We start from the raw sequence: 26,698 nt of genomic DNA on the forward strand, positions 1-26,698 counted from the left end.
CTGAAAAACAGCTTTATAGCTCAGTGGGCCTTACCTCGTCAATTTTTTTTTTATTTTGACAATTAACAGTTACGCTAAAATGTTGAATCCTCTGGTTGGAAATACTGAACTATGTTGCTAAACAAATTGGATTTGTGCGTGCTGTCATTGGTGACCGAGCTAAGACCACGGGTCTGGAATGCTATTGCCAATAAACTGCAACTTGAATCACTACCTATGAGATCTTCACTCAAAACTGCTCTAGAGGAGTTGTACACCCCTAGCTGTCACTGCTATTCAGTGGCCTAAAATATGGCTCTAGATTTTGGTGTTATAATTTATTTATGTAGTTTATTGTTAAAAATTCGGTCACAGTCCCTATGATGACTGCTACATTGCATTTATGGCTTTTATTTTGGTGATTTCGAAAACGTTTTTTTTGTTTTGGCCATGTTTTTGTTTATTGTAGTACGGAGTTAGACTGATGGCCTTAATCTTAGTTGTCTTGTGGTTGTTGTTGTTTGACTTGCATCCCACTGGGATTTTTGCACACAGCGTTGGTGTATGGTGCTATTTCAGGAATATTTTGATGTTTTTTTCCTGGATTTTCTGTTTGCAGTCACATAATCACTTTAAGATTTTTCTTGTTCATGTTTTTGTTTGTTGCGGTTGCACCCGATTCAAGAGCCGAATGGCTCACAGGGCTATACCAAATAAATGAACTATGGAACTAAAAATAAATGAACTATGGAACCACGCGGCACTCGACGGCCCAGTTTAATCACGAGCAGATGAAATCCAATACGTGCACCCAGGACCTCAGTCGTACCGCTCAGTGCTCCAACACAATATCAGTGCTTATGAGTCACCCAGCCATCTCGGTACGACAGCGTAACGCTACCCATGAGTTTAACCCGTTAAGATGATTCAACACACACCGCTCTAGCTCGCCATGACGAAATACTGTTCCAGAAAATTAAACCCAACTAATAAAGTTGTCCTGTAAAAAGTCTCAAACGTCAACACTCTTCACATCGCATTTGCATGTCCAAAAGCACAATTGCAGCATTTTAATGTAAATAAATGTAAAATTAGACTTTATTTTAAAAAAAAAGAACCTTGCACAGGCAAACAAATAACAATAGTTAAGGTCAGATTATGTTCGATCTCCCATCAAGCAACATCTTACTTTGGGATCGGTAAATGGAAATGCGCATAACCAACACCGTAAATTAGTTCCTCCGAGAAAATGTGTGACCCCCCCATCAGCAGCCTCGCGAAAATCCGCGTTCAACAGAACTAAGTCGATATGTCAGCTCTCCAATTCTCAACTCGTCATGCAAAATCCATGCCATAATATGCCTGCCAAAATGAGACATTGATATATATACAAAACAAAGACACAAAAACCCAGAGCTTAAGTTCAGCCGGGTCTGTTCGGCTTGCAGACCTCGAAGATATTTCTGCACACATCACACCACATCAAATGGAGCCCCCGCTGTGACTGTGGCAACTTGTCATGTGCCTCTCCAGTCTACCAGCGCCCAATGAACATAGTCCTGCTTAAACATGTGTTTGAAAGGAGGAGCGGATGCATAGACTGCATGCACAAGGCATATTCGGTCAGAGGCGGGAACTGCAAGCTTAAGTCTGTTCCAAGTTGTGACCGGAAGAGGGGTGGGGTGAGTCAGTGCGAGCAGCGTTTACACCGGGGATCTTGTTCCGAACAAACGGCCATTTGATGAGAAGACCAGCAGAGTGGAGAAAACTTAAACGCAGATTCAAGTGGTCCCAACAAACACTGTGCGGAACCCAAAGCAGATTCCAATATTACTTATGGTAGAACTCCCACTGCTGTCATATATTTGGTCATGACCTCTGAAATGGACTGACCTTTATTTGAGTAGCAAACGTTGGGTGTCACTTATACAAGAATCAAGCCAGCCTTTCTATCAGGCAATGCTAACAGTCGGTGTACTCAGGGTAGAAATAATACTCGACCTGAATATTGCAATGTCGAATTTCCAGCACTGGCTGAGAATCAGCAAAAGAGATTAGCACTGCCCAGTGCTCATTTGGGTATTGAAACTCGCCGGCTTATCAATGTGAAAAAGATCAAGTTCACTCTGAACAGGCTAGGCCAGACTGGTGCAGTCAGAACTAGTGTCCTAATATAAACGCAGCTGCAGACACGTCATGGAAATGGGATCAGGGAAAACAGGGGTCGAGGCAATGTGATGGTATGGGGGTTGACAGTAGGCATTCATTGATTAAAGCAAATTCTTACACTCACAACAAATGCCATTACATCGTACGTATAACAGATGTTTCAAAATGCATGCACATTAATTGCAAACTTCAGGCTTCAGGCCAGGGATGGGACTGACCGGTCGCACTGCTGGGCGCAGACCGAGGTCCTCATTAGAAAAAGGGGTGATGACGTCATTGCCAAAGCGACGACGTCATTGCCAAAGCGACGACGTCATGTGCCTTGCAATGACGTCGTTACGCACGGCAGGGTCTCGCAAACTTACAGCATGTGTCAGGTGTGGTCTGCTTCTGCTTTAAGCTAAGCACATTAATGAGACCAAACGAAAGAACAAAACATACGACACAAGACAGCAAAGATGGGAAGATACAATCGCAAACCAAAAACGACGAATCGATCGTGACCCCACACCCCCCCTCCACACCCCCAGCTGGTGACGATGCACTGAATTGCCCAGGGAAGGAAAGAGGGGGGGTGAACGATAACCGCTACGAGCCGATTGAGTGAGGATACTCGCGTGGTCAGCTAAGATGTTGCGAGGTTAGAGAGTGATTGGAAGTGCTCGTAGTTTGCACGCAGCAGGAACTCGAAGGCGGGATCCGAACGCAGCACGCCCAGCGAGCTGCAGCCCAGCAGCGCTTCTGGTGCCGGCATCACCAGCCGCAGGTCCAGCCCTGCGTGCCACACCAAGGACACAGGAGCCGCCAGTTACATTCAAAACCGCGCTGCCGTCGCGAAATGAAAACACTTCCATCTGGAGATCTAGTGGCAACGTGCAATAGCAGCCACCGACCGACAAATCCTTTAGAGCTGCGACATGCTGCCGTGCCTTCTACTGGTGGCAGTGTGCCAACCTCTGCCCTCTAACCAACCCCCAACCCCGACCTCCTCACCATCTTGCAGGAGGAGCTCCATGAGTCTGGCGAAGACGCTGTCATTCGCCGCACGCACGGGGTCGTCAGTTCGCAACATGGCAGCCCAGCTATGAGACACACACACAGACAGGACAAACATTTCCTTATTGGGCCTTACAAATGGCAAGCACCTAATGAGGTTGCACAGTAAGGAACGTAATGATGCATTGATTAGAATCCTATTATTCTGATGCTGATGATCAGGGCTTAGTTTTAGCCAGAGCTATTTGGGGCTGAGCTCTGAAAAATATATTTCTCCAGTCAGTGAAGGGAAGGGAGGGGGGAGTAGCAGGAGATTTTTAGGGGGGTGCCCCAGAAAAAAAATCTGATGAGCAAAAAGCCCTGCTCGTGCAACTCACAATCATGCACAACAGAATCAATCATAACTAATGGAAATGATATTTGCCTTTAGGCTAATGGCACGAAACAAGACAGAGCACACGAAATGGACATTGGAAACGACACAAATAAAGATCTGTAGCCAGATCCACACTCGACCACCTTTGTCTCCCCTGCACCGATGTGTACACAGCGTTGAAGGCAGAATGCAATTTTAGATTTTATTTATTTCAGCATGAAGGGCCCAATGAGAGCTGTTAGGCTCAATTTCATGGGCATCCTGCAACTCATTTAAATACACTAATTTAAGGCCGAGTGAACCTAGGGGAGGTCCATGACCGATTCAGATATCACTCCTCACTTATAGTCAGCCATGGCCAGGAAACGAAGCCACCTCTCCTCACATAGCTATTGACCCCTTGTATAGCCTATAAAGACTTAGGGCAATTGCTGTTAGCGAGCACCTATTAAGGCTGGCATGGCGCACGACACACACACTACAGGGGCACGCAGCCAGTGAGTGACGCAGGGTACCCCCCTTTCCTTGATATGGGCAGCAGAAGGCCATCCGGGAATGCGGTGTTGGGTATTTTTATACGGAAGAGGGTGGGGGAGAGGGTGGTGGACAGGAGAGGGTTGGGCACTGCCAGTCAGCAATGCTTGCGCTCAGCACTTCCTCGGGAGGCCCCAAGAGCACACATGCCTGACCGAATTCTGTTGAAATGAAGGCCATGACACGGAGCAAGTCGACACGTTCAAGCGGCCTTTGATTGGCAGTATCAATTAAAATGAATGTTACATACAATTGTTGAACCTGTGTGAAGCTTTCAATGCATGGATGAGTGGGAGACGGTAGCCTTCTCGCAGTGGGCTCCACCTGTTAAGTGTTTGCTACCTTGAACGCTACTAATACCGTCGCAGTTAGGATAAATGGGTGTCATTAACTCAAATCCAGATGTGAGCAGTAGAGCCAAGTGCAAATACAAAAAGGCTCTTATAAGGGCCTCAAACCAATCGGATGAGCTCTTTGAGTGAACCAGCTAAACGATGAAGGACTCTAAAGACCTAAATTTTAATTCCTGGCCAAAACAACATTGACATCGTCACCTTGCAGGAGATGCAAGAATATAAAGCGCATGTTTGAAGTGATTGAATTTGCAACGTTTGTGCATTTCTTTAGCCAGTGTCATGTTTTCAGTTAATATTATCTGTAGCAGATTCATTTAGTCAATTCCAGCAAGTAAAGGTGGTAACAACAAGTAAATGTTCTAATAAAGGTTCTTAAGACGAGAATAAAATCACATTGGAAGGTGCTCGAACGTGAAAGCACCAGGGTGAAGACTGAGAGGAAGGCCTAGAGAGAGAGAGGTGGTTCAAGGTGGTGAACCAGGATATAAAAGGAATGTGGAGTGGACGTAGAGATGAGGACTCAGGACAGGAACGAGTGGAGAAAGAAAACCAGGTAGTAGTTAGTCGTAGTAAGACTCCATGTGTGTGGGAACAATGCCAGGAAGATGAATAAGATAAGTAAAAGGCTGTTTATAATTTACAAAACATTACTGATTTTTATTTTACCAGGTAAGGCCTGCTGTGCGAAAGCTCTTTTTCAAAAGCGATAACGCCATAAATGACAGCTAAACGAAGTGGCTTATAGCAGCCAAATACTCTAAACACGTTTCTAACGTGGAGGGAAAAACCGGAGGACCCGGAGGAAAATCCATGCGACCACGGGGAGAACATACAAACTCCAAATATACAGGCGTCAGGGTCGGGATCGAACCCACGACTTCCTGTATACCAGGCGAGGGAGTTTAAATCTCCCCACCGCAGGCGCCCGTATAAATAAAAATACTCTACACATGTACTTTTCACGTAAAAATGCATCAAAAAGTGGTGCGATTCAGCAATTTTAAACAACGCGCGTACCACACCACTGGCTGAAATCCCTCGATGTATCGCGCCTCCACTCTATATTACAGCCTCCAGGTGATTGGGCATGGAATAGTTCTTACCCCCCCCCCCCCTTATCCCCTCCCAACCCCACTCTCCAGGGGATTCAATGATTTGTCAACAAGCATGGCGAATGTGAATCAGCGTCGTGGTATGAAATCAACAATGTGGGATGCATGAATGACGCTGCATAAAGTGAGATTATTTATCCAAAGGAAAAGCACCACTCTATAAAATAGTACACCAAGAGATACGGTCTCCAAATACGAGCTACAACTTTTTCCTTTCTCGCCTACCCCACCCCACCCCCATCGTCTCTAAGGTTTTTGTAAACGCGCCAATGACCAAATCGTGAGCTCACGTTGTTATATACGTGTCAGTTTTCAAAATGAAGCATTTATTGTTGAAAATGACGGTGGCAAAGCATTGCCTGTGCTCCCTGACACTACCACAGGCTCAACCCTTACTAACTTCATATGAACCACCAACGAGAGTTCGCACCGTCCTGCCAGGGAGGTGAAGGTGCTGCTGCTGCCCTTGACGGCGGTGGCTCGTCCCGGTACTACCTTGCACCGTTATTTTGCCCCACTTAGAATTCGGAACCCCAGGGTTGGAAAATATCGTATTTCAATCCTTCAGCTTGTGGTAGTTGAATCAGTTTTGGGTCATTCTTCTTAAAAAATGTGTAGTTACGTTCGGAGTTAGTGTATTAGTTGTGTACTTTTATATAGACAAAAGATATATATATATACCATTCTGTCCCCAGGAGTAATTTTTCCATGGAGGAGGGATTCAAATTGCCATAATAGAAATGATACCACAGGGATCCAGTATTCGTATATATAGTATTCTGACTGCGGGGCTCCAAATTATAACTGTGACTCTTACACCACTAAGGATGCAGGCTAAAGAGACACGAAGGACCACTGCGTTGCATTACGCTGGTGGGCACCGAGGGTTTCAGAGAACCAGCTGAGAGGCGCTGGCGTGGGCGCTTAGGCGGTGGAAGAGGCCCAGTGGGTGAGTGGGGAACTCACTCGTTCCGAAGTAGCATCTGGCAAAAAATCTTCACTTTCAGTTCCTCAATGTCCACGTCCACACAGTCCTGAAGATGAGAAAAGGCGCGCGCGCGCAGGAGAAGGAGAAAAAGTGAGCCACGGCGATCGGAACCTCACACCTGACCCGCTGAGTTGTCGCCATCATTCTATGCCACCGTCAAGTGCGACGAGGAAGGCTGAGAGTACAAATAAAAATAATCACCACCTTTGTCATTGACACTGCAATAAGACAGAAAGGTACACGGTTCACTCTCGATTACAAAGTGAGCGGATTATCCGGGTTGCGGATTGACCGTGCTCATCCGTGCGTTTTGCGAGCACGCTGGAATAAGACGTCAGCTGCTCCTCACCCGTCGAAGGTCCGTGTGACTCGGCGTCCGCGTGACCGCAAACGTGTCGACAAGTAAATGGATTACTTTAAGAAGCAATAACAAGGGACAACGCATTCTCTGTCCTCACCCCCATTCGATATTGGTAAACAAAAAATAGATTAGAATAGTCTAATCATTTTTTATTATTATCTGTGGCCACCTGTCACCCTGATAACCCCCGATTAAGTGAGATTTGACTTTAAAGCAAGACGGCATTTGATTTCCTTTAGCGGGATGAATAGAGGCTCTTGGAAGATGTTGGTACCTCCTCAATGTACTGCAGCAGGTCGAGGGCTTTCTTGAAGTCAAATTCGTTGGCCTCTCGGTTGTCATCGCTAATGTACATCTGAGAGGGAGGAAGCAACACACACACACAAAGGTGACCCGATTGCAAAGCGTACGGTGACATGTACAGGGATGCTTGCAATTGAACTTGCACCACCAGGCATAATGATTGCGTGGTTAAAGATATTGTGAAGGAAGAGGAGGATTAAGAGGAAAATGAAAAGTAGATGGATGCTTAACTCTAGAACCCATCAATCGCCTCTGTATTCCTTCCCACCTGATTTAATCTAAGGTCAACCGCTTAACACTTTTGCATCTAGATGTAACCAATTACACAACCAATGATGGGCGTGACTGCTCTAATAATCGGTAACACAAACAGCACAACGAACCCCAACAAGCGTCGCCAAGGTATTTATGAAGAATAAAGAATACGACAACAATGATGACGATGGAGAAAAGATGGAGGTGGGCAGGCACACGTGCCGCTCACCATGATGAGCTCGTTGGCTGACAGCACTCGCATCGAGTCCACGTCCATCTCCTTGGCCTCCAGCAGCTTGAGGGGCAGCGAGTCCTGGTACATCATGAAGTCCTGCTCTGCGTCGATGTCTGCACCCGCAGGCGCACGTCAAAAAAACAACAAAACAATGAACCCTGCAATCCCGCTGGGCTGCAAGGTGACCGAAGGTGGCGGCCCGGCAGGTGGGTTCGTGAGCCTGTCTGTGTGGTTGTGCTTGCTCTGATTTATCGATTCGCTTTATTACTGTACAATAGTTTATTCCTCTTGTCATTTTTGTGACCCAGTTCATGGTTGTAAATGAGACTATATCCTGGTCTCACTGGTTAAACGAAATAAACTTGAAACATTGGAATGTGAAAACCTGCGACCGTTCCCTTGAATAACTCCCACATGAAAAAAAACACCTTAAAAAGGAACTGGACAAATCTGGCAATGTAGAATGCTCCTGAAAACAAACCTTCAGACTCAATGAGTCTTGAAACTCAATTAGAGTTTTTTGCATGAATAAATGTCATAAGAATCGCTTCAGATGTGTCATCAAACAAATTTTGAATTTGCCACACCGGACGCATCAAGCAGAGTGGAACAACCACGTTGGGTAAAAATCACCAGGGACATCTGCTAGGTGGCCATGCGCTGTGGCTATAGGCCACCTGGAATTGCATAAAAGCTTCACAGCCACAAACGAAACCTCTTAAAAACGTGGGGTGCACGCATATCAACACACCGATGTTTCGGAACACCTCTCTGCAAAGTGCAGAGAAAGTTTCGTCCGCCTTGAGGTCTTAAATTGCCTTCGAACCGGAGTCGGCTGGGTTCAACTTCACAACGTGCAGAATATGGGCTGCACCAACGACCACGACACACGTGACTGCGGTGAAACAGACTACGGAACTTTTATTGGCCTGAGCCTCGCAACGTGGAGGACCTCGCCAGCGCCACAAACTTGGCCGTATCACCATCGACATCATCTTTTAGCTGATAATGGTTAACACCTAGGCCTGAGGTGGCAGGACATGAAACGAAGTGGTCATGGGAAGCCTCTCCCCCAGCGACGCACTGTTGATTAAGGTGTGCGTGTCCTGGGGGCTCATGTCGGAAGCGAGGGCAGACAGCTTGCTGAGGCTCAGCAGCGTCTTCTTGCGCATGAAGTAGCACGCCTCCTGCTCCGCCAGTGAGCGCAGAGTCTGTGATGCCTGCACACGGACGCACGCACGCAAGATCAGGTGCGCGAACTCCTCTTGAGCTGTTGTGATTCCCTGTACATGTGTGGTACGTATAACCATTGTTGTCAATCCGCTGCTGAATGAGGGCCTTCCCGTGCCTACGCGGATCGTAGGTATTTGACCATACTTCACCACGCTGGTCAGTGCAGGTGGACAGTACAGTAATACATTCTGCAGCACTGCCCTCTGCTGCCAACCACGTACTTCTGCAGCCACCTTGGAACAATTCCTTTTGTGGTGGTCGCTCATCCAAGCACTATCCACTCTCAAGTCACCTCTTGTCCCAACTCCTGATCTAACGAATACGGTGTAAGCCAACCCCTTAAGACGCGACGCAACAATACGCAACAACACGCAACAATACGCAACACCCCCCCCCCCCCCCACCTGACCTGTGTGAAGCTGGCCATGTGTACATGGTGCAGCCAGCTCAGGTGCTGGTGCCCGATGAGGAAGGTGTTGAGCTGGGAGTGCTGGGCGGCCGGTTGTGTGAGCAGCTTGCTTCGCTTGCCTTTCTCCATGTACCAGCGGAAGACAAACTCAGAAAAATTCTGCAACAATCAATTGTAAGATTTTAGGTTTTCCACAGACCGACCCAGGTGGGTGAACGGGCGGGTGTGCCAAATGCATAACTCTCCAAAACACCCGATGGTGCTGAAGCAGTAATACATTTAGCACATTCAATTCACGCGACGCTTTTATTAATTTGCCTGTGTCGGGTGCAGGAGGGTTTACGATATGACGTTTGTACACGACCTAACCCCAAGGACACCAATTATTAATCGTGATAAGTTTAATTAGGCACGGAGTCACCCACCCTCGGCGGCTGAAGAGATGTTAATAATTTAACCAGCAGGGGTGTCAAGATTTTTCATACATTTTTTCACAACCACGGTTTATCCAAAACTCGGAACAATCCGCTGACAGATAGTTGAGACCCATAAGAGGTTTTTTTGGTTGGATTACATAAATATGTGCCGTTAAACCTGCCACCACTCGAACGGCACTCTTATTATATTAATGCAATCTAACTAAAAAAGGCCTCTATTGAAGATAATATTGGTCACGAAAGCCTACGAGAAATCTGGAGCCAGTTATATGCATGCACGCAAAAAGTGGAGTACAAGCGCACCTTGTCAGCAAACTGGGTCATGTAGCGCTGCAGGCGAGCCTGGTTATTGGTCTCCTCACACAGCCGCACCAGCACGTCAAAGTCCGAGTACTTCTCAGCAAGAGCGGCTGCCCTCTCATACTGCCGCAAGTTCACTGGGGAGAAAGTGAATGAATAAACCAACGGATAAATTAAAGTGTTCATATTGCAAGGGGCTTCTTTACAGTGATGCCAATGGTTGACACACTGCGCTGCGATCCTGACAATCTCTAAACATGTTATGGATCGTTGCTTGGTCTGACTCGGGTTAAAACAAGTACATATTCCGGTGTGTAAACATGAGCATAGGCTCATGACAACGGCTACCGAGTATGCCTACAAAACGTGTTTTGCACTGGTACACAATAATAAACCTTCAACTATTAGCAGAAAAGGGTTGTCTTTCTACTCACCCACACAGGCCTCCCCCCCAGGCATTACATCAAACCGATGGAGGTAGTGCGGCGTTGTACCAATCGCCCCTGGCAGAGGAGCCATCCATAGCGAGCGAACCGACCGCGTGGTCACCCCACGTAGGACGTGCGTATCTTGCGGCTCTTGGCCAAATGAAGATGTTGGTACGCAACTCAAAGGGTTAGGCGGTTTGGCCAACCCTGTCATATAACAACTAATGTCGGGAGACTCACAGTAGGCCCCTAGCAGCTCCGATCGTGCTCGCGCAAACTCTGCGTCCGCAGCCGCGTAGTTCAACTCCTGCTCTTGCTGCTGCCGCTCTTGCTGCAGCCCATGTCGGTACTGCAGCGCACGCAGGCGACTCTCGAACGCGCCGAGGCAGGCGTCGGCGATCGCCACCAGCTGGTCGAGCAGCGTGCGCCTTTCCGCGGAGTTGGCCTCAGGCAGGGCATGCTTCAGCACCAGGGCGTGTTGACGCAGCAGCAACTCTCGCACGGAACCGCTCGCTGTTGCAGGAGACGAAGGAGTGAGGAGGGACATAGCGGTAATGTCAGGAGCGATATTGGACAGAGAGAAGTCAGATGTCAGATATTAAATGTAAAGAAATCTTTTTTTTATTTCTTTCATATATCCTAGGGCAGTGTGCTTCTAAAAATGTAAGATTTAGGACTTGTGTAGCGATTGATTTTTGTAGAACTTGCAACACGCACATCTACAACAACCACGCAGTCCCCAAGAAACACGCAGGGTGCAGCGCAGCCGAAAAGGAGAACTCGATTTAGCACAAAGGGAACTGAGAATCTTCGGAGATTCCATACTGCGGCTGGGAATCGAGCAAGGCTGGTAATCGCTCCACTGCCATTGAAATCCCCCCCCCTGTGCCAGCCTGCACAGCCCCCCACCCACACCTGTCCAAGGCACGTGGCCCTCGTCCGAGAATCCCTCGGCGTCCTCGCTCTGGTACAGTGAGCCCTCCTGCTGTCGGTACTGCCAGGATCTCTGCAGCACGTCCTGCACATGGATACCGGACCAAGCGATAAAATATTTTTTATTTAAATGAAGAAAAATCATGCATATGATTGGTTTAATAATAAGAATTTTGTACATTTGGTATCGGAGCCTGTTCAGCAAATGCTGCTGGTATTTAAGTTAAGAGCCCTCCCCACAAACACTGTGGGATGCACCATCTTGATGAATCATGAGTAATAAAATAACAAATGGCTATGAGTGAAAATTCAGCCCTTTCCTCGGTAAGGAAAAGGTTCCCCACCCCTGCATTCGTGGGCCTTGTAGGCAATTATTTGAATGAGGAAATTACTTAATTGGGATGACACGTTAAATAAATCACCCCCCACAGTGAAACTACTACAGACTATATATGTGAAGCATAGCACATTCATGATAGCCTTTCTTGATATAACGGTGCAAAACATCAAATGTGGTGTTATTATTATCGATGAATGTAACCTCAGTCCGTGTGGAATAAAAATTAATGTTACGGATCTGCAGATGTTTTTGCCCCATGACCCTCGGCGTCACCGCACCCGGAGGACGGTGTTGACGGTGATGACAGAGCGCATCAGATCGGGTATCAGGAGGTGATCGTCCGACAGGGTGTCCTCCAACTCCCCCTGCAGCGCCGGGAGGGCCTCCTCGATCCGCGTCACCTAGGTTACGTGACAGACGTGCACACGTACGCACATCCAGACACGTACGCATGCACAGACGTGTACATAGACATACACGCACCCCACGTGCGCAAAAAGTACACATGCACAAGTGCACAGACGCAGGCATGTAGACGTACAAACACGTACACATATGCACACATGCGCAGACACGTACGGATACGCACACGAGCACAAACACACACGCACAAATGTAAACACGCACGCGCGCACATGCACAGTCACATGTAAGAATGATGAACATTACAACAGCAGTACATCCTGCATATGCGCAAAGGCCCAAGCAATTAAAATATTAGTTCCAAAAAATCATGCATATACAAAACTTACGTAACGTTTTCCAATATAGGTTCATCTTGGGAGAGTATTTAATTAAAAGATGAGATAGATTTTAGGGAAAAACATGTTTGCATAGGCATTTTCTTTTGATTTTTTTCCTCTTTATTGTCTCTCTCAAATGGTGGGCAACCATTGGAAATATTTGTCCCGTTTTCAATCGTGTAAGATCCTGACAGCAAGACAACTATGTGCTCAAGTTCATTTCACATTGGATCATCACAACGAGAGTTGTAGTTCCCACCCGCAAATGGAAGGACGGACAGAGTTAACACAATACCACTTCCAACCTTAGAAAACATTCATAACAAAGGTAAACGGAGTGTGGACCAGAGGTCACTTCCACGGGTAGGCCTCTAACAAAAAGAGTTGCCCTGCTGTACTGGAGATACCAATGTTCACATAGCTCCATGACGTGACGCCGACAGCGTAATCGGCATAAAACTGGGGAATAATAACCAAAGGAAAACAGAATCGCTGCAACCTCTCGAAAAAACAGGTCGGCAGGCGTGAGTGCCTCGCTGTGCCTCCTCCTCGTTCCGCCCTCCGTCTCGTCTCCCCGCGCCGCCAGCGCTCGGCACACGGCGCCGTTGAGCAGCGCCGGGTGGCGGGAGTGGTGCTCCTTGAGCACCAGCGCGGCGCACAGCTTCTCGGCGTGCTCTCGCAGCAACGCGCGCGTCGGCACGCTCGCTGCCCATTGGCGGCCGGTCGGGGGGGCGCCCTGGGACGGCCACGACAGGCTGCGCGCTGTTACCGAGGCCAGCCGCGGCAGGACGTGGCACTGCCGGGAGAGACGAGAGGGAGGTAGGCATTGCACGCGGTCATCAGGTTCGCCATGATATCGTTTTGCATAACAGGATATGACTTATCTACAATATGAGTTTCCCGTAACTTTGCAATTGTTTGTAGATTTTTTTATTGGGAGGGGAGGGAGATTGCACGCGGTAGTTAGGTTTGTCATGATATCGTTTTACACAAGAGAATCATCATCGGCCACAGTCAATCTACGGCTGGATCAAGGCCACCCCCCAAACAACATACTCGGAGCACATGCATAAAAACTGATTTCATTGCTGCACCTCCTCTCGGTAGATGTGTTCTCGGATGCGTTTAATTCCTTGGCAACCGCTCACATGTACGATGCAATTTCACTTTTCCTGATATGACGTATCTACGATAACAGTTTCCCGTAACTTTGTCAATTTTATGCAGAATTTCTATTGTTGTTGTGCTTTGCTGTACTTCTGAGTAAGAATGAAGATAATGCTAAAGTTTTTCGAAGCGTATTTCACTCAACGGAAGCCTGCCATCAGTGTTTTAATCATTGCAACTTTACAAGCGTTAATACGTATAATGCAGATGCTGTCAGTTATACAAGAAATATATTACATATACTATTATAAGCTGTAAATGGGCTACATTATATCCTCATGGACATTAGTAATTTAGTAAATTTTTATTGACCCGGAGGAGGACCTATTGAGCTAAAAAGGATTTATACCAACTATGACCCTGGGGTGGGAGGCGAATGGATAGAGGTAAAAAAGGGTACAGAAATAAAAGAGGAAATGAAAAGGATGGCAAAGAAGCCAGATATAAGGGGGGGGGGGGGGGGGGCAGGCACTCCACCACTGAATGAGCCCGGCATTTTGAGGATACACTGTACATTAATTCTAATGTAACGTGTGGCGCGCCACTGATAGCCGTCGGACCTGGCGGAGGAAGTTCATGTAGTCCTTGTGCACGAGCAGCTTATCCTCCAGCTGGGGAATCAGCAACAGCGAGGACTGGCCCAGGCCTACGACATCTGCAGCAATTGCAGGGCGAGGCAGTCACACATAAGGGAGGCATCGACCCTGAACCATAGCGGTAGCGGAGGTTAGATGCACAACGTGCGGTGTGGCGGAAAAAGTTTTACGTGACCCACGACCTTATGCCAACGGTTGTCGGCCCACTTGAACACGCAGGATTGTGTATGCCAAGAATAAAAATTGAATTAGTACTTTTGGTATACATTTGGTATTCGTGTATTTCTTACAGCAAAAGGCTATCACGAAGGTACTATGCTTCACAGAGAGTAGTTTTACAGAAAGAGGCGACGATCTCTATTTATAATCCCAATTGCATAATAATGTGGGCGATTTCAGATGCGGAAATTTCAGACCATGATGCCGGCACACAATGGGCTACTCATTTTGACCATTCAATGTGATGGCACGCATTTGTATGGTTAACAAATCCGCAGTTATGACCAGGGTGGCCTGCCTGATTCGAACCGTTAACCTCTGCAATCAGCGGCGAACGCACTACCACTGCGCCATGTTGATAAGGTTGAAGTCTCCATCTACAGGACATATTGCATGTTGCCGTATGGCCTATGGATCTAGATTTGGCCCGTGAGCAACTCAACTCCCCATCGCCACCTTATACCGTTAGGTAAGATGGCCCAGGGTTTAACAGACTTGTACCAGCTGTGCCAAGTTGGCATGAACACCAGATTGACCACAGCACTACACACATGCATACAACGCCACTATATACACAGACAGATGCAACAGCGCTATACACACGCACACAAAGCATAGGACGACATAGAGCACAACGTTACACAAACATCGAACCGTTAAACAAAGGCAGATAAATCACGGCATTAAAGACAAACAATTTTCAGCAAAGTACGACACAAATACATGCACTACACTGCCCTGATGTAGTCAGATCTTGTATTGGTTGTAACTTCCTCCAGCGAAACATTACCAATATAAAAGTAGTCCTCATGATGCAGCTACCACCACACCCAGCCACATTTGTCACCCCAGTGCTGATGTTTGTATACCACAATCGTTACTTATTTTTAAAGATGTCGACCTCGGGGAGGCCCAAGAGCGGTTCAAATATTCGCCACTGTTATTGGCCGCGAGCAGGAATCGAACTCAGGTCACAGCGCTCACAGTGGAACGCCCTCACCACTGCACTACCGTTTCCCACACACATTTACTTCGCACCAAAGACAAAGATCCCCCGTATAGCCTTAATAGACTGTTGGGGCAAGTGCTGTTTTCGAGTACCTAAGAAGGCCAGAACGGTATACGGAGGAGGGGGGGGGGGGTGGCAAACACCACGCCCGACCATCTTTGTCTCACCAGTAGCGATGCTTACACACCGCACCAGGTACTCATTTGAGGCTAGGCAAGGCCCTGGACCGGATCGAATATTCGGCACTGCAATTGATCGTGAGCGCGAATCGAACTGGGGTGGACGGGCTCGTAGCGCAGTACGCTAACCGCTAAACTGCCGCTCCCCACTACTTTGCACCACATGCGTACGCACATGCACGCACACATGTACCTTCGGGCACGGACTGCGCCCACCGCGGATCTGACGCAGGGAAGTCATCGGTCATGGCGGCGCTCAGCCGCGCCACGGCGACGTCCAGCGGCGAGTCCGTGCGTCCGTCCGTGTCCGTCGGGAATTTCTCATCCACGATGGCCTGAGCACCTACGTAGTCCTGCCTGCGCTCACCAGAGGGTGGGGGGGGGCAACCAGCAGAGGATTGAGAAAACTGGGTGATACAATACAATTTGCTTTTTATGTAGCTCTATGGGACATCTGTAAAAAAAAGCTTTATATCTCATCGGTATCCACAGTATAAATATTCAGATTCTGATATTCACGCAGTGCATCCCAGCATGTTTTGCAACAATAATGATAATTTAAAAAAAAACACTCTTATAGCCCTTGTCAAATCAATTCAGCCCTTGCCCAATCAATTCAGCTAGTTTGGCGATCCACACAATGGCTTCCTAAGATGCGAAGTGGAGAAATGAAGCGCCTCCCACAACAGATCTCAGTAGGCAGGTAGGCAGGTGATACGTTCCACGGTAAGGGACCCATGGGGTCATCCCTCGTGTTCCACTTGTGAAGCAGATGGCCACACCGTGTACTTGTGTCCTGTGTGGTTTTGGTTTTGGTGCTGTATACTGTTTTTGAGGGCCCAAACTAAACGTCCCCTTATAAGCATTTCTCATCATCCAACAGAAGAACAATGCAACCAGCTAAGAATGGGATTTTTTAAACTAATAGGTTTAAACATTTCATGTAAAAGTTTTTGTTGCGCAAACATTCCTGGTACGACTTGGAGCAGACTTCCAGAAGCAGAGCATAACAACTAAACGCCATTGTGATCCACCAGATGAATGCATCGCACATGCAAGAAGGGATTGGTAGTTTCAGTTGTTTTGTTATCAATAATTGCAAAAAATGTTTTTTAATCTATTATCTATTTGGCATGCATATGCAAATATATAACAATAAACAAAAAAGTCCAGCCCTATGCGTGTCTTTGTGTCTGCTTAAACGTACCGCGCAGTGACTGATTAACCTTAACATCTGGTGCCTTGCGGTGGCGGTTGCCGTCCTATCGCATTCCCACTCGCCGTGCGGTTTGAATGTTCACGCACGCCAATTGGTTCCATCGTTACTGTGACTGAACTTGATTCGATTATCAATTTCCACGATGATTAAAAATCGATAACCGATTATGAAAACGCTAACTGAAAAAAACAATTTACAACCTTCAAATCAATAGTCACGGAAACGCTCGTCCACCCCCACTGTCTGCAAGTGGCGATTGCTCACCGGCACAAGAGCAGTAGGGCGGCCTTCAGCGCCGCCACTCCCTCGTCCTGCCGCCCGGCATCAGAGCGCAACACCGAGCTCTCCAGCACCGACGTCTGGCAGCACCAACACCAACGAGCAAAGACTTAACATCGATGACGACAACAACAAAAGAAATACGTGGGAAAGTACACATCGTGCACAGTCTGTGCACTTGATAGTTACACCACTGGTGGGTCATATCGGGGTCGTGTTGCAAGAAATGTAGATGGGGCTACCCCCCACTGTTTTGTAGCCTGGTACCTTGGGCCCCTTTGATCCATCGGCGCAGGTGCATTTGCACCACCTGTAAACTCTACAGCCAAGTGACTTGTGGTTGATGAAAATAACTAAATGGGCCCCCACCCATCTCCTCGTAGTCTGGCGGCTGAACCCCTCAGGTCCAGTGGGCCACAGCCCAGTCGCAACTGGCTGCTCTGGCCGCACACTCAATACCTCCGCTGCTTCACCAAACGACAGGTCGACGTTAACCGTGTAAAAGCGAGTGTGCGCGCGTGCTCACCTCGGCTGTGCCGGGCCCCGGTGAGGCCATAGGCGAGATGAATGTCGAGGTGACATTGGAGAAGAGCGAGGCCTCGAGTGCCGGCAGAAGGGAGGTGGTGGCGTGGCGCGCGCTCAGCGACAGCAACCCCATGCGGCGCGAGAAGATCACAGGGACAGTGCCCACGCTACCACCGCCCAGCACACTGTCGCCTGCCGTACAGAGGGTAAAGAGCAACGAGTGTGTTGCCCACTCGAGCGTTCCGCGATTTCACAAATCGTCATCATTCGGAGTCACGATTCGGTTTCTGAATCAATCGTGTTGTTTGCTCAGCATCATCATCGTCGTCGTCATCATGGTAAAACACAATGTTATCCACTGCTAAATGGTGGTCTCAAATGCTTTGGCCATCCCTCACAATTCTGTGATGCCACAATCAATCTCACGCTTGCACATGAACTAATTTCATCGCTCGGTATCTGTAGTCTTCACCAGATTTGCTTTCTTAATTTGGCCACCATTTCATCGCCAGCCTCATCATCCGCTATCTTCTCGTGGATACAAATGGCACTTACTTAACAATTAATATGGAATGTAACATTTGCATTGGCTCCGGGATCCATGTATTCTCTCTCAGTGTACATGCAGCTATGCATCTCTCTTTGCTGCGCTGCGCATCCAGCTGATGGCTCTGTATAAACTGATCTCATCGCTTCACCACATGTGTACACAGGCTGACATATACTTCATATTATTCACACACATAAAACATATACACACATTTACATATAAATCACATTTTTCCTCGTCAACATTTTTTTATATCACCCATTGTCTACCCACTGCGAGAGGAAGGCCTCCCCCTGCGGTTGCAATACCTCAGCACCCAATCTCCATGGTGGTTGACCACAGGCGCATCCTTTGTTTTATTTGCCACTGTCAGCAGCTACCATTCCTTTTAGTACATTTTTAATCACAATGTTAAGTAGGGTGGAGCGGTGGCACAGCAGTTAGCGTGCTCCACTATGAACTTGACGATCTGAGTTCGATCCCCAGTCATGGATAAGATCAATGGCGAGTGGATATCTGAACCTGTCCTGGACCGTCACATCATCAACCTGCATTTGACCAGTGCGGTGAAGCACGGTCAAACAAACCCCATGAACCGATATGATACATGGGGAGGCATTTATCCAGCAGCACATTGAGATAGGAGTAAGGAGCGTTAATGAGCCACGATCGAGAAAATTACGAGAACCAGTGCGATGATGACAATGATGACAGTACTGACAAAACAATAATGCCCACACAGACGAAGATAATGATGGCAACTTCCATAACAATCAATCCATCGCACAGCGTTCGCTGTTGGCACAACACCCCTCACTCTACCGCTTCTCACCTGGTGTGCAGAAAGGAATTTTCTCCTGCTGCAGCCATCCACTGCCACTGCCGCCTACGATGGAGCACATGAACACCATGCCGCCGTCGTACAGGCACGCCAGCGAGCCCTCGGGGTCCGGCACCAACAGGCGGCACGCGGGCTCTTCACCTGCCTGTGCGAGTGGGCGCGAACAGGCACATTGCCATGGTTATGAACGCCCATGCCCATGAAGTAATTTGTCAGCTGTTTCTTTAACACTTTCCCATTCCGATAACGAACATGTACACGGTAAAATTTTTGTTCCAATTCCGTTCAAATGACGTACATGTATGGCACATTTATCGGTACGTCTTCCGGTCGGAAGATGCACCGAGGCTCCCACAAGGCCATGAGAGAGGGTGTGGCACAGTTTGGTGCCGGCTATCATCGAGTGGATTTGTATCGCTACAGTTCTCTGCGGTGACTATGTCTTTAAAAATAACGGCACTATGCCTCTCTAAATAAAGTTAATGCTAACCGCTTGTGCGTTCCAAGATTCAGCGGTGAACAGAGCTCACCCTACAACTTGCAGACATCTCAGAATGGGAAAGGGAGATATAACATAACTACTTCACATAGGCTGTTGGGGAAAGTGCTGTTTGCAAGCAATGATGAAGGCCGGGGGTGGGTGGTGTGGCCAGTATCATGCCCAGTCATCTTTGTCTCCCCAATGATGAGATTCACATACCAAATCAGGTATCACAGGGGAAGCCCAGGATAAGTAAATTTTGCCAATGATATTGCCCATGAGCAACAATCAGTCAGAGGATCGCAGCGCAGTGTACAAACCACTGCATGACCAATCCGCTGAAAACGCTCTCTACACATTAACAACAAGACAAAGATCCCTTTATAGCCGTACAGACAAGTGGGGCAGATTCTGCTCACGAACTCATATGAAATCCGGCACAACACCAGCATGAACACACACCCGCAGACCCACACGCTGACCTGCAGGGGCCGCTGGTAGGACAGCACCTCCACGGAGACGTCCTCGCTTAGCTGCTGGCCCTCGTCGACGAGGCTCAGGAGGACGTGGTATCCGAGGCACTGGTTGTCACCACGGTGCCACGCAGCCGCCAGCACCACTACGCCGCAGCTGCGGTGACGAAGTGACAAAGCGGTCAAAGGTTAGGCGTAAGAGGAATGGTTGCGTTAACCTGGATCTGTCAGCGACAGCCTACATGACGATGAGCAACGGAAAATTTGTGGGTTCCTGCTTGTTTACAATCAACTCCTGATTATCCGGAGCAAGGACAGGCAGGGATAGCAAGGATAGAACATAAACACAATGCAATACGTGTGTACGTTATGCTGCGGAAATATACATTTACCATTGTAAATTGGGGCCAAGACATAAAATGTGTCAACCTTTTCAATCGTTTTTATTTAAGTAATCAAATTATTTGCAAACCCAGTTATGATCACTGATCCTGAATAAGTATCAGCGAATAATGAAACCAGAGTGCATGTTAAAATATTCAATTTAGTTTTTGCACACGCAAAGTTAATAGGCAACCCAGATAACCCATTGGATAATCAAGAATTAACTGCATAAGGCACATAACAATAATCCCCATCTCGCAATTATTTGGAATTATTGTGATTCAAGGTGAAAAGATTAGATTTTTTCATGAGGATAGGGTGAATGCAGCGCCACAACAGGCCACAGAGGTCACGTGGACTGAATACATTCAGCAACGTTAATGAATACGAAACAATAAACTCTCGCACACACCCCCACAATATGGGATGCGTGTATCGTTACAATAAAAATAAATTGTAACGTATGCGTTATACATCAGGTGATGTTACTATTGGCCCAAATACGTTTTAAATTAGTATACGGTGTAACATGACTCAATAAAAGATCCAAAATTGTCCCTATAAATCAGAAATTTTAATTCCTATATATATCCCAAATTATCTCATTATTGATCCACCCCATCCTCCTAAACATTCTGGGTGATAACTCACTCTGTAACCTGCAGGTCCAAGTGTTTGATCTCTATGCGTTGCTTTATTTCCTCATAGTTTTCATCCGAGCCCTGCAATCGAACCACAATGACATGGATTTTTTACTGGTTCACTCTCAGACACTCTCAGACATAGTATTGAGAATTCACCAACACTACCTTTCTGGCCTCTATGTGCTGTGCAGAGGGGCCATTACACTAAATGTTGCCTCAAATACTTTTTCTTCTTAAGGCAATGTTAATGATTAAGGTGTTCATATTCTTGGTTCTTACGGTAAAGTCACGTAGAAAGGAAACAATAAAATTTTCTTGCTGTGGTTTTCACACCTGATGATGATTGCTTGTGTTGCAGTCGAAACGTCGTGAGAATTTTATTGTTTAATATTTTTATTATTTAATTGTTTCCCTTCTACGTGACTTTACCGAAAGAACCAAGAATATGAATCCCTGCAGTCACGAAAGCTTTAAATCAAAAGATTAAGGTGTTGGTAGTTTTTTGCTTGTTATTGGTGCTTGTACACCACTGCCAACGCAGCGACATCACCAAATAATTAGTTTGACAATTGAAATGAGAATTTAACGATTCATTAATACCGATGCTCACCAGAATCATATTTAAATTGTGCATGTAAGCATTGATGTACAATTTACACGGATTAAGTAGCTAATAGAAGGTAAAAAAAGGCAAAACAAGATGAAGCTGAACAAATTAAGCAAAGAGAAAATACTTTTCTTAAAAAGAATTATGATCCAAAAGTTCCACAATTAAAAGTATCGGCAGTGGCGCGAATCATTAACACTCAACTTTTGGGATGCACAGAACACTGCGGGGGGGGGGGAAATATGTACATGTACAGCACTTATGTCAATCCACCGCTGGATGAAGGCCTCCTCATGCCGTGTGGGCGATGGCGAGATATTTGACAATACTTCAACACGTGCGGGTTGGTGAAGGTGGGTCGCATAAATGTTGCAGTATGGTACAGTACAACAATGGATTTTACTGTCCTGACCTCTGCTGCCCACAACGTTGTCCCGTTTTGTTTATGGTGGTTATTCATGCAAGCAATATCCAGGCTCAACAATGCTTGGCTTCTGAGATCTGACAAAATCAGGTGCATTCCGGATGATTTGGAGAAAAAAAAAACCATTAAAGAGAGCGAGCATTTGGTTACCCAGATGGCATCAGTGATCATGCTGTCGAGGGACTTGTGGAGGTCGTAGGTCAGGACCAGCCTCTCGGTGTCGCTGGCCAGCGCCCACTTGCTGAGGCTCTCACTCGTGAGGCTGTAGAGCACATGGTCATCGGCCCACACTTGGGCTCGCACCATCTGTGGGGAGTTATATAAGGCAACCAAGAGAAGCATGGATCCCACAGCACTTTGATACTGAATAATTGTTTGAACATAACAGTGAATGCAGTGGCCTCGACTGGCTGCAAGAGTCACGTGAACTCAATTTGCACAACTTACACACATCGAATATGTTAAACTAATGCAATAAAAAGTGACGACTCGGTGTATTCGACACGACCATTATGAGATGTGTGCCAGTGATGGATAAATATCGTTGCCGATCCATTTAAAAGCAGTAAACTTCATGTGGCCACGAGCCAAATGACAATAAACTTGTGGGCTGTATTTGGCCCATGGGCCATATGTTCCCCACCCACTGCTCCAGGGCTGCCCTGTCAAACCACGCCCCCACCTCCCGACTGCTGCATTGCCGCTTACCGTAGCGTCGACCGCAACTGGCGAAAGCATGTTAAACATGGACGATACGCGGCGTCCGAGGCCAGACAGAACGCCCTGGTGCTGTCCCAGGAGCCTCGCCGCCACCGCGCCAACTCCGCCACTGCCGCCGCCTCCGCCCGCTCCTGGTGTTGTCCCCGTGCCTCCACTGCCACCAGGCTCACCGACCGGCGTGAGCACCCACAGCTGCCCGTGCACGGTCGCCAGCATGAAGGCGTTGCCCGGTGCGCGCATCAGCGAGTGGCACAGCTCGGGACCGCAGCCCAGAACGGAGTCACTGAAAGTCGCGTCGTGCATCAGCACGGGCCAGTAGCGCAGCACGCCCTCGGGAGACGCCGCCAGCACAGACACCGCCTGTGCGCATTGGTGACGTTTAATGGTTAAGATGCAAGCGAAGAAATAAACAGCTCTACAACTTCACAAATATGAGCAAGGCTCTGCCACAGCATCACTGGACTTTCTAACCAAATAAAGAAATATTATTAATCAAACTGATTTATTGCTCAAATGAGCATTGAGGTGGTGTTCATCTCCAGTTTATAGCCGAGCCAGGGTTGTCCAACTATTAAAATAAGAGCCCAACTCTGTGCGTCTTTGTGTCCATTTGAAATTAACACACGGTATTTGATAACGCCTGCCACCGGTGGCTTATGATGGCTGCCGCTGACCATACACATTCGAACGTGCCATGTGGTGTGAACGTTCATGTGTGCTTATCAGTCTTATTTCTACGAGGTCAGCTTTCCAGAGTTCCCTCTAGTGGTGGGCCTTCCGCCAGCAGTGGTATGAGCACGCAATTGCAGGGCTACACCTTTACATGTTACCTTTTTAAGCAATGGTTTAATGGGAAATGGGTTACGTGAGAAGTCAGCAATGCTAACAATTAGCTTGGTGCTTCCGAGTGATCCCTCACTTGCGCCGAAGTGTCGTCCTTGCTCCCAGTGGATTCGCGGCAGTGGATTGCCACGAGGTCGGCCGAGTGTGAAAATTCAGTGGGTGGCAGCTTAAGCTCCTTCAAGACTGATGGCTGAGCGGCACACATGCAGATACAGCAATGAGACAGTGATGACACAGCTGTTGTGGGCCAAACACAACTCTCCACAAAACCTTTCCATGAATTAGGCATCTTCTTGGTTCTTTCGGTATAGTCACGTAGAAGGGAAATAATAAAATAATGCAAATACGTGACTTTACGGAAAGAACCAAGAAGATGAATCCCCGCAGTCACGAAAGCTTTAAATAAAAATGTATTAGGCACATAACTATTTGAACCCCGACAATTCGATGAATTGTCATCATTTGGAGTTCTGATCCCATTCAAGAATAGTATTGGTAGTAGATATTAATTTTGAACTTCAACCTATTTCCATTAGAAATTCGTCTTTGAATACATACCAACAATAATTACAATATTTAGATTTGAGTGTTTATATCAGTTTTTTCATCTTACACTTGCACTATTTTTGACTTGCTTCTGTCGTTATCAGTCAAATACCGAATTTGTAGTGTCATGTAATATTCCTCAAAGATCTGTACTCGTTCTCTGCAGTATTAATGTTTTGGGTTTGTTTTTGCTGTAGCACCAAAAATCTCCCATTGTTAAAAGAGCCAGGCAGCTCTCCAAACGGGATAAGTCGTGTCACAAATCAAAATAAACTTCAAAAGCTTAAACTAATGATATTTCTCAAATTTGACAATACAATTATCGTGGAATTTATATCAAAAGCCATATAATATCATATTGTGCTAACCCTAGTGAAAGACCGCCTTGGATTCAGCTGCCAGTACATGAAAGTGAGAGATATGTCAATTATTTTAAACCACATATGTCCTGTGTCTGTCGTGCTATATACCTTTGAGAGGAAGGAGTGTCCAATCTTCCAAATAAACAGACGATCACCGTAAACGAGCCAGGCCCAGCCGAGGGTATCCAGCCCAACGCTCAGCTCCTCATTGGCTAAACGACAATAAGAGCAGGATGAGAGAAACTACAAAAAATTAAGATTGTTGGGTGACTCAAGAGGTTGGAAAGATATTTTTTTTAAATCCAACATTGTTTTTTGACAATAGGAGGCAGCGGCGGAGATGGGTGTCATTACCTGAAGCCATGGCAAGTGCCTCCATGACGGCCACAGATAGCGAGGAGCCGAACCCCTGGAGAACGTAGCTGGCACTGCCCTCCAGGAGCATGGGGCTGGGCTGGAAAAGCACCCCGCAACTTCTAATCTCCACGTCGCATAGGCAAGAAAGGGGAGGAGGCATTCATTAGGCAAGAGATTCAAGGATTCGATTTCAAGTGCTCACTATCAATGGATTCATGCGGTTATGGATGACTCCGATTTAGGGTCCAGTCTGGAGGAAAGTTTTTGTGCCAAGAGAATCACAAAGATATAATTAAATAAAACAATTAAATACCGTGTTGTGACTGGTACGTGAGTACACATAAAAACCACAACACAGCGATCATTAAGTCACGCAGCTGTCATTAAGGGGGGTAAAGATGTTTTTATCTTGGTATACCGCCTTGTTTGTATTCGCTAAATGTGCAGCCCTGCACCTCAAGGGTATTTGGCCTGCTCTTCCACGCTCTTATTGATAGTTTATGTTGTCTCATTCGTTATGTCCGATTCATCCGATTAACATTAATCCCGAGCTCGCGGGACAATGCAACCGCGGCATTTCGACAGGTGCACCAAGACAAAGATCCCCCGTGTAGAATTAACATTCTGTTGGGGCAAGTGCTGTTAGCGAATGCCTATGAAGGCCGGAACGGCACACAAGGGGGTGGGGGTGGCCAGCACCACGCCCGGCCACCTTTGTCTCCCGACACATTGCACCAAGTACTCATCTGAGGCAGAGTCGACCTAGTGGAGGTCTAGGACCAGTTCAAGATAATCGTCACTGGCTGTTGGCCGTGAGCGGAAATCGAACTCGGGTTCCTGGGTTCGTAGCGCAGCGTAGCGCTAACCGCTTCCACCACCGCTTTCCACACGGGTACACAGCACACACACACACAAAACGTCACGTTCCTTAAACAAGTTCAATGCCCATTTGCCAACACTTAAGTCAACACGTCACTTGGCCATCATTTTCAACTTGAATTGCCCGGCACCGGTAATGTAAACACAACATCGTCCCAACAGACAGGGCGCACAAACTCGCCACAATTGGACTGGGGACCCCCATGCATGCTGCTGCGTGATGGGCAGCAGACGGCACTCCAGCGAAATCCAATGTTGTACTGTACTTGCCCTGCTCCGATATCTATGCTCCCCGCTGTCACCCAGTAACAGAACGGATTGACAAAGACCTATAACGTACATACAGACGCAACAACAACGTCACCTTCTCATGAGCGAACGGCGAGGGCTGACGGTCAGTGGCGATATACCGCGGGCCGGGCTCTGGGCCTGGCTCTGCGAGAGGAGCGAAGCATCTCGCCCCGCCGCTGCCCCCGCGCTCCTCCGGGCAGCGCTTCTAGTCAAGGCCGTCACGTACGGGGAGCTCGGGGGCCGACGGGAGGCCGACGACCGGGGTGAGTACATTACTCGTTCGGCTCAAATCCCCTTCAAAAGGAAGGAACGAACGAACGTAAGGGTTAATAATAAATTCTGTAAGAACTATGAGGAGAACTTTACGAGTTTTAACGGCGTGCAACAAGGCGGGAAACGAACGGTACGGACGCACGCTGCCGCTGTAGCGACGAATCGCGTGCGGCCCTCGTTCGCGGTCACGTGCGCGTGTAACCGCCAATCGCGAGGCAAGCTGTGGCGAGCTACGGCGAGCCGGGAGGGTGGGGGGGGCTTAGTCGTTCGCGATTGCTTAATCGCGCGTTAGCCCCCGGGCGGGGACGCCGGGAGGGAGTGGGGGGGGGGGTAATGGGGGTGG

General features: G+C 47.6%; 1 protein-coding gene across 1 annotated transcript; it reads right to left on the bottom strand.

Moving 5' to 3' along the window:
* Positions 1 to 1,018: 1,018 nt before the first annotated feature.
* NUP133 (nucleoporin 133) lies at positions 1,019 to 26,570 on the bottom strand. The gene is made up of 25 exons (XM_032963933.2): positions 26,156 to 26,570; positions 24,910 to 25,031; positions 24,664 to 24,767; positions 23,724 to 23,837; positions 22,793 to 23,164; positions 22,235 to 22,390; positions 21,061 to 21,131; positions 20,035 to 20,182; positions 19,063 to 19,216; positions 17,682 to 17,872; positions 17,141 to 17,235; positions 15,851 to 16,014; positions 14,215 to 14,309; positions 12,987 to 13,283; positions 12,023 to 12,145; positions 11,387 to 11,489; positions 10,712 to 10,984; positions 10,047 to 10,180; positions 9,307 to 9,465; positions 8,749 to 8,884; positions 7,659 to 7,777; positions 7,146 to 7,226; positions 6,489 to 6,556; positions 3,142 to 3,230; positions 1,019 to 2,922 (listed from the first exon to the last, which is right to left on the bottom strand). The coding sequence occupies exons 1-25, from the start codon at positions 26,353 to 26,355 to the stop codon at positions 2,774 to 2,776; spliced, it is 3,717 nt and encodes a 1,238-aa protein (XP_032819824.2). The 5' UTR covers positions 26,356 to 26,570; the 3' UTR covers positions 1,019 to 2,773.
* Positions 26,571 to 26,698: the final 128 nt, after the last annotated feature.

This window comes from Petromyzon marinus, chromosome 31 (assembly GCF_048934315.1).
Source record: "Petromyzon marinus isolate PM22_M1 ecotype Great Lakes invasive population chromosome 31, UKy_Petmar_22M1.pri1.0, whole genome shotgun sequence".
In the NCBI taxonomy this organism is placed as follows: domain Eukaryota; kingdom Metazoa; phylum Chordata; class Hyperoartia; order Petromyzontiformes; family Petromyzontidae; genus Petromyzon; species Petromyzon marinus.

What these genes read in the sequence shown, in the direction of transcription:
- NUP133 (XM_032963933.2), bottom strand. Translation starts at nt 26,355, where the DNA reads ATGTACTCACCCCGGTCGTCGGCCTCCCGTCGGCCCCCGAGCTCCCCG. An exon ending in CCTACCAGCGGCCCCTGCAG is followed by an intron (nt 19,217 to 20,034) that starts GTCAGCGTGTGG and finishes CCACTCGCACAG; the next exon opens with GCAGGTGAAGAGCCCGCGTG. An exon ending in TGCTGCAGTACATTGAGGAG is followed by an intron (nt 6,557 to 7,145) that starts GTACCAACATCT and finishes TCTCATCTTCAG; the next exon opens with GACTGTGTGGACGTGGACAT.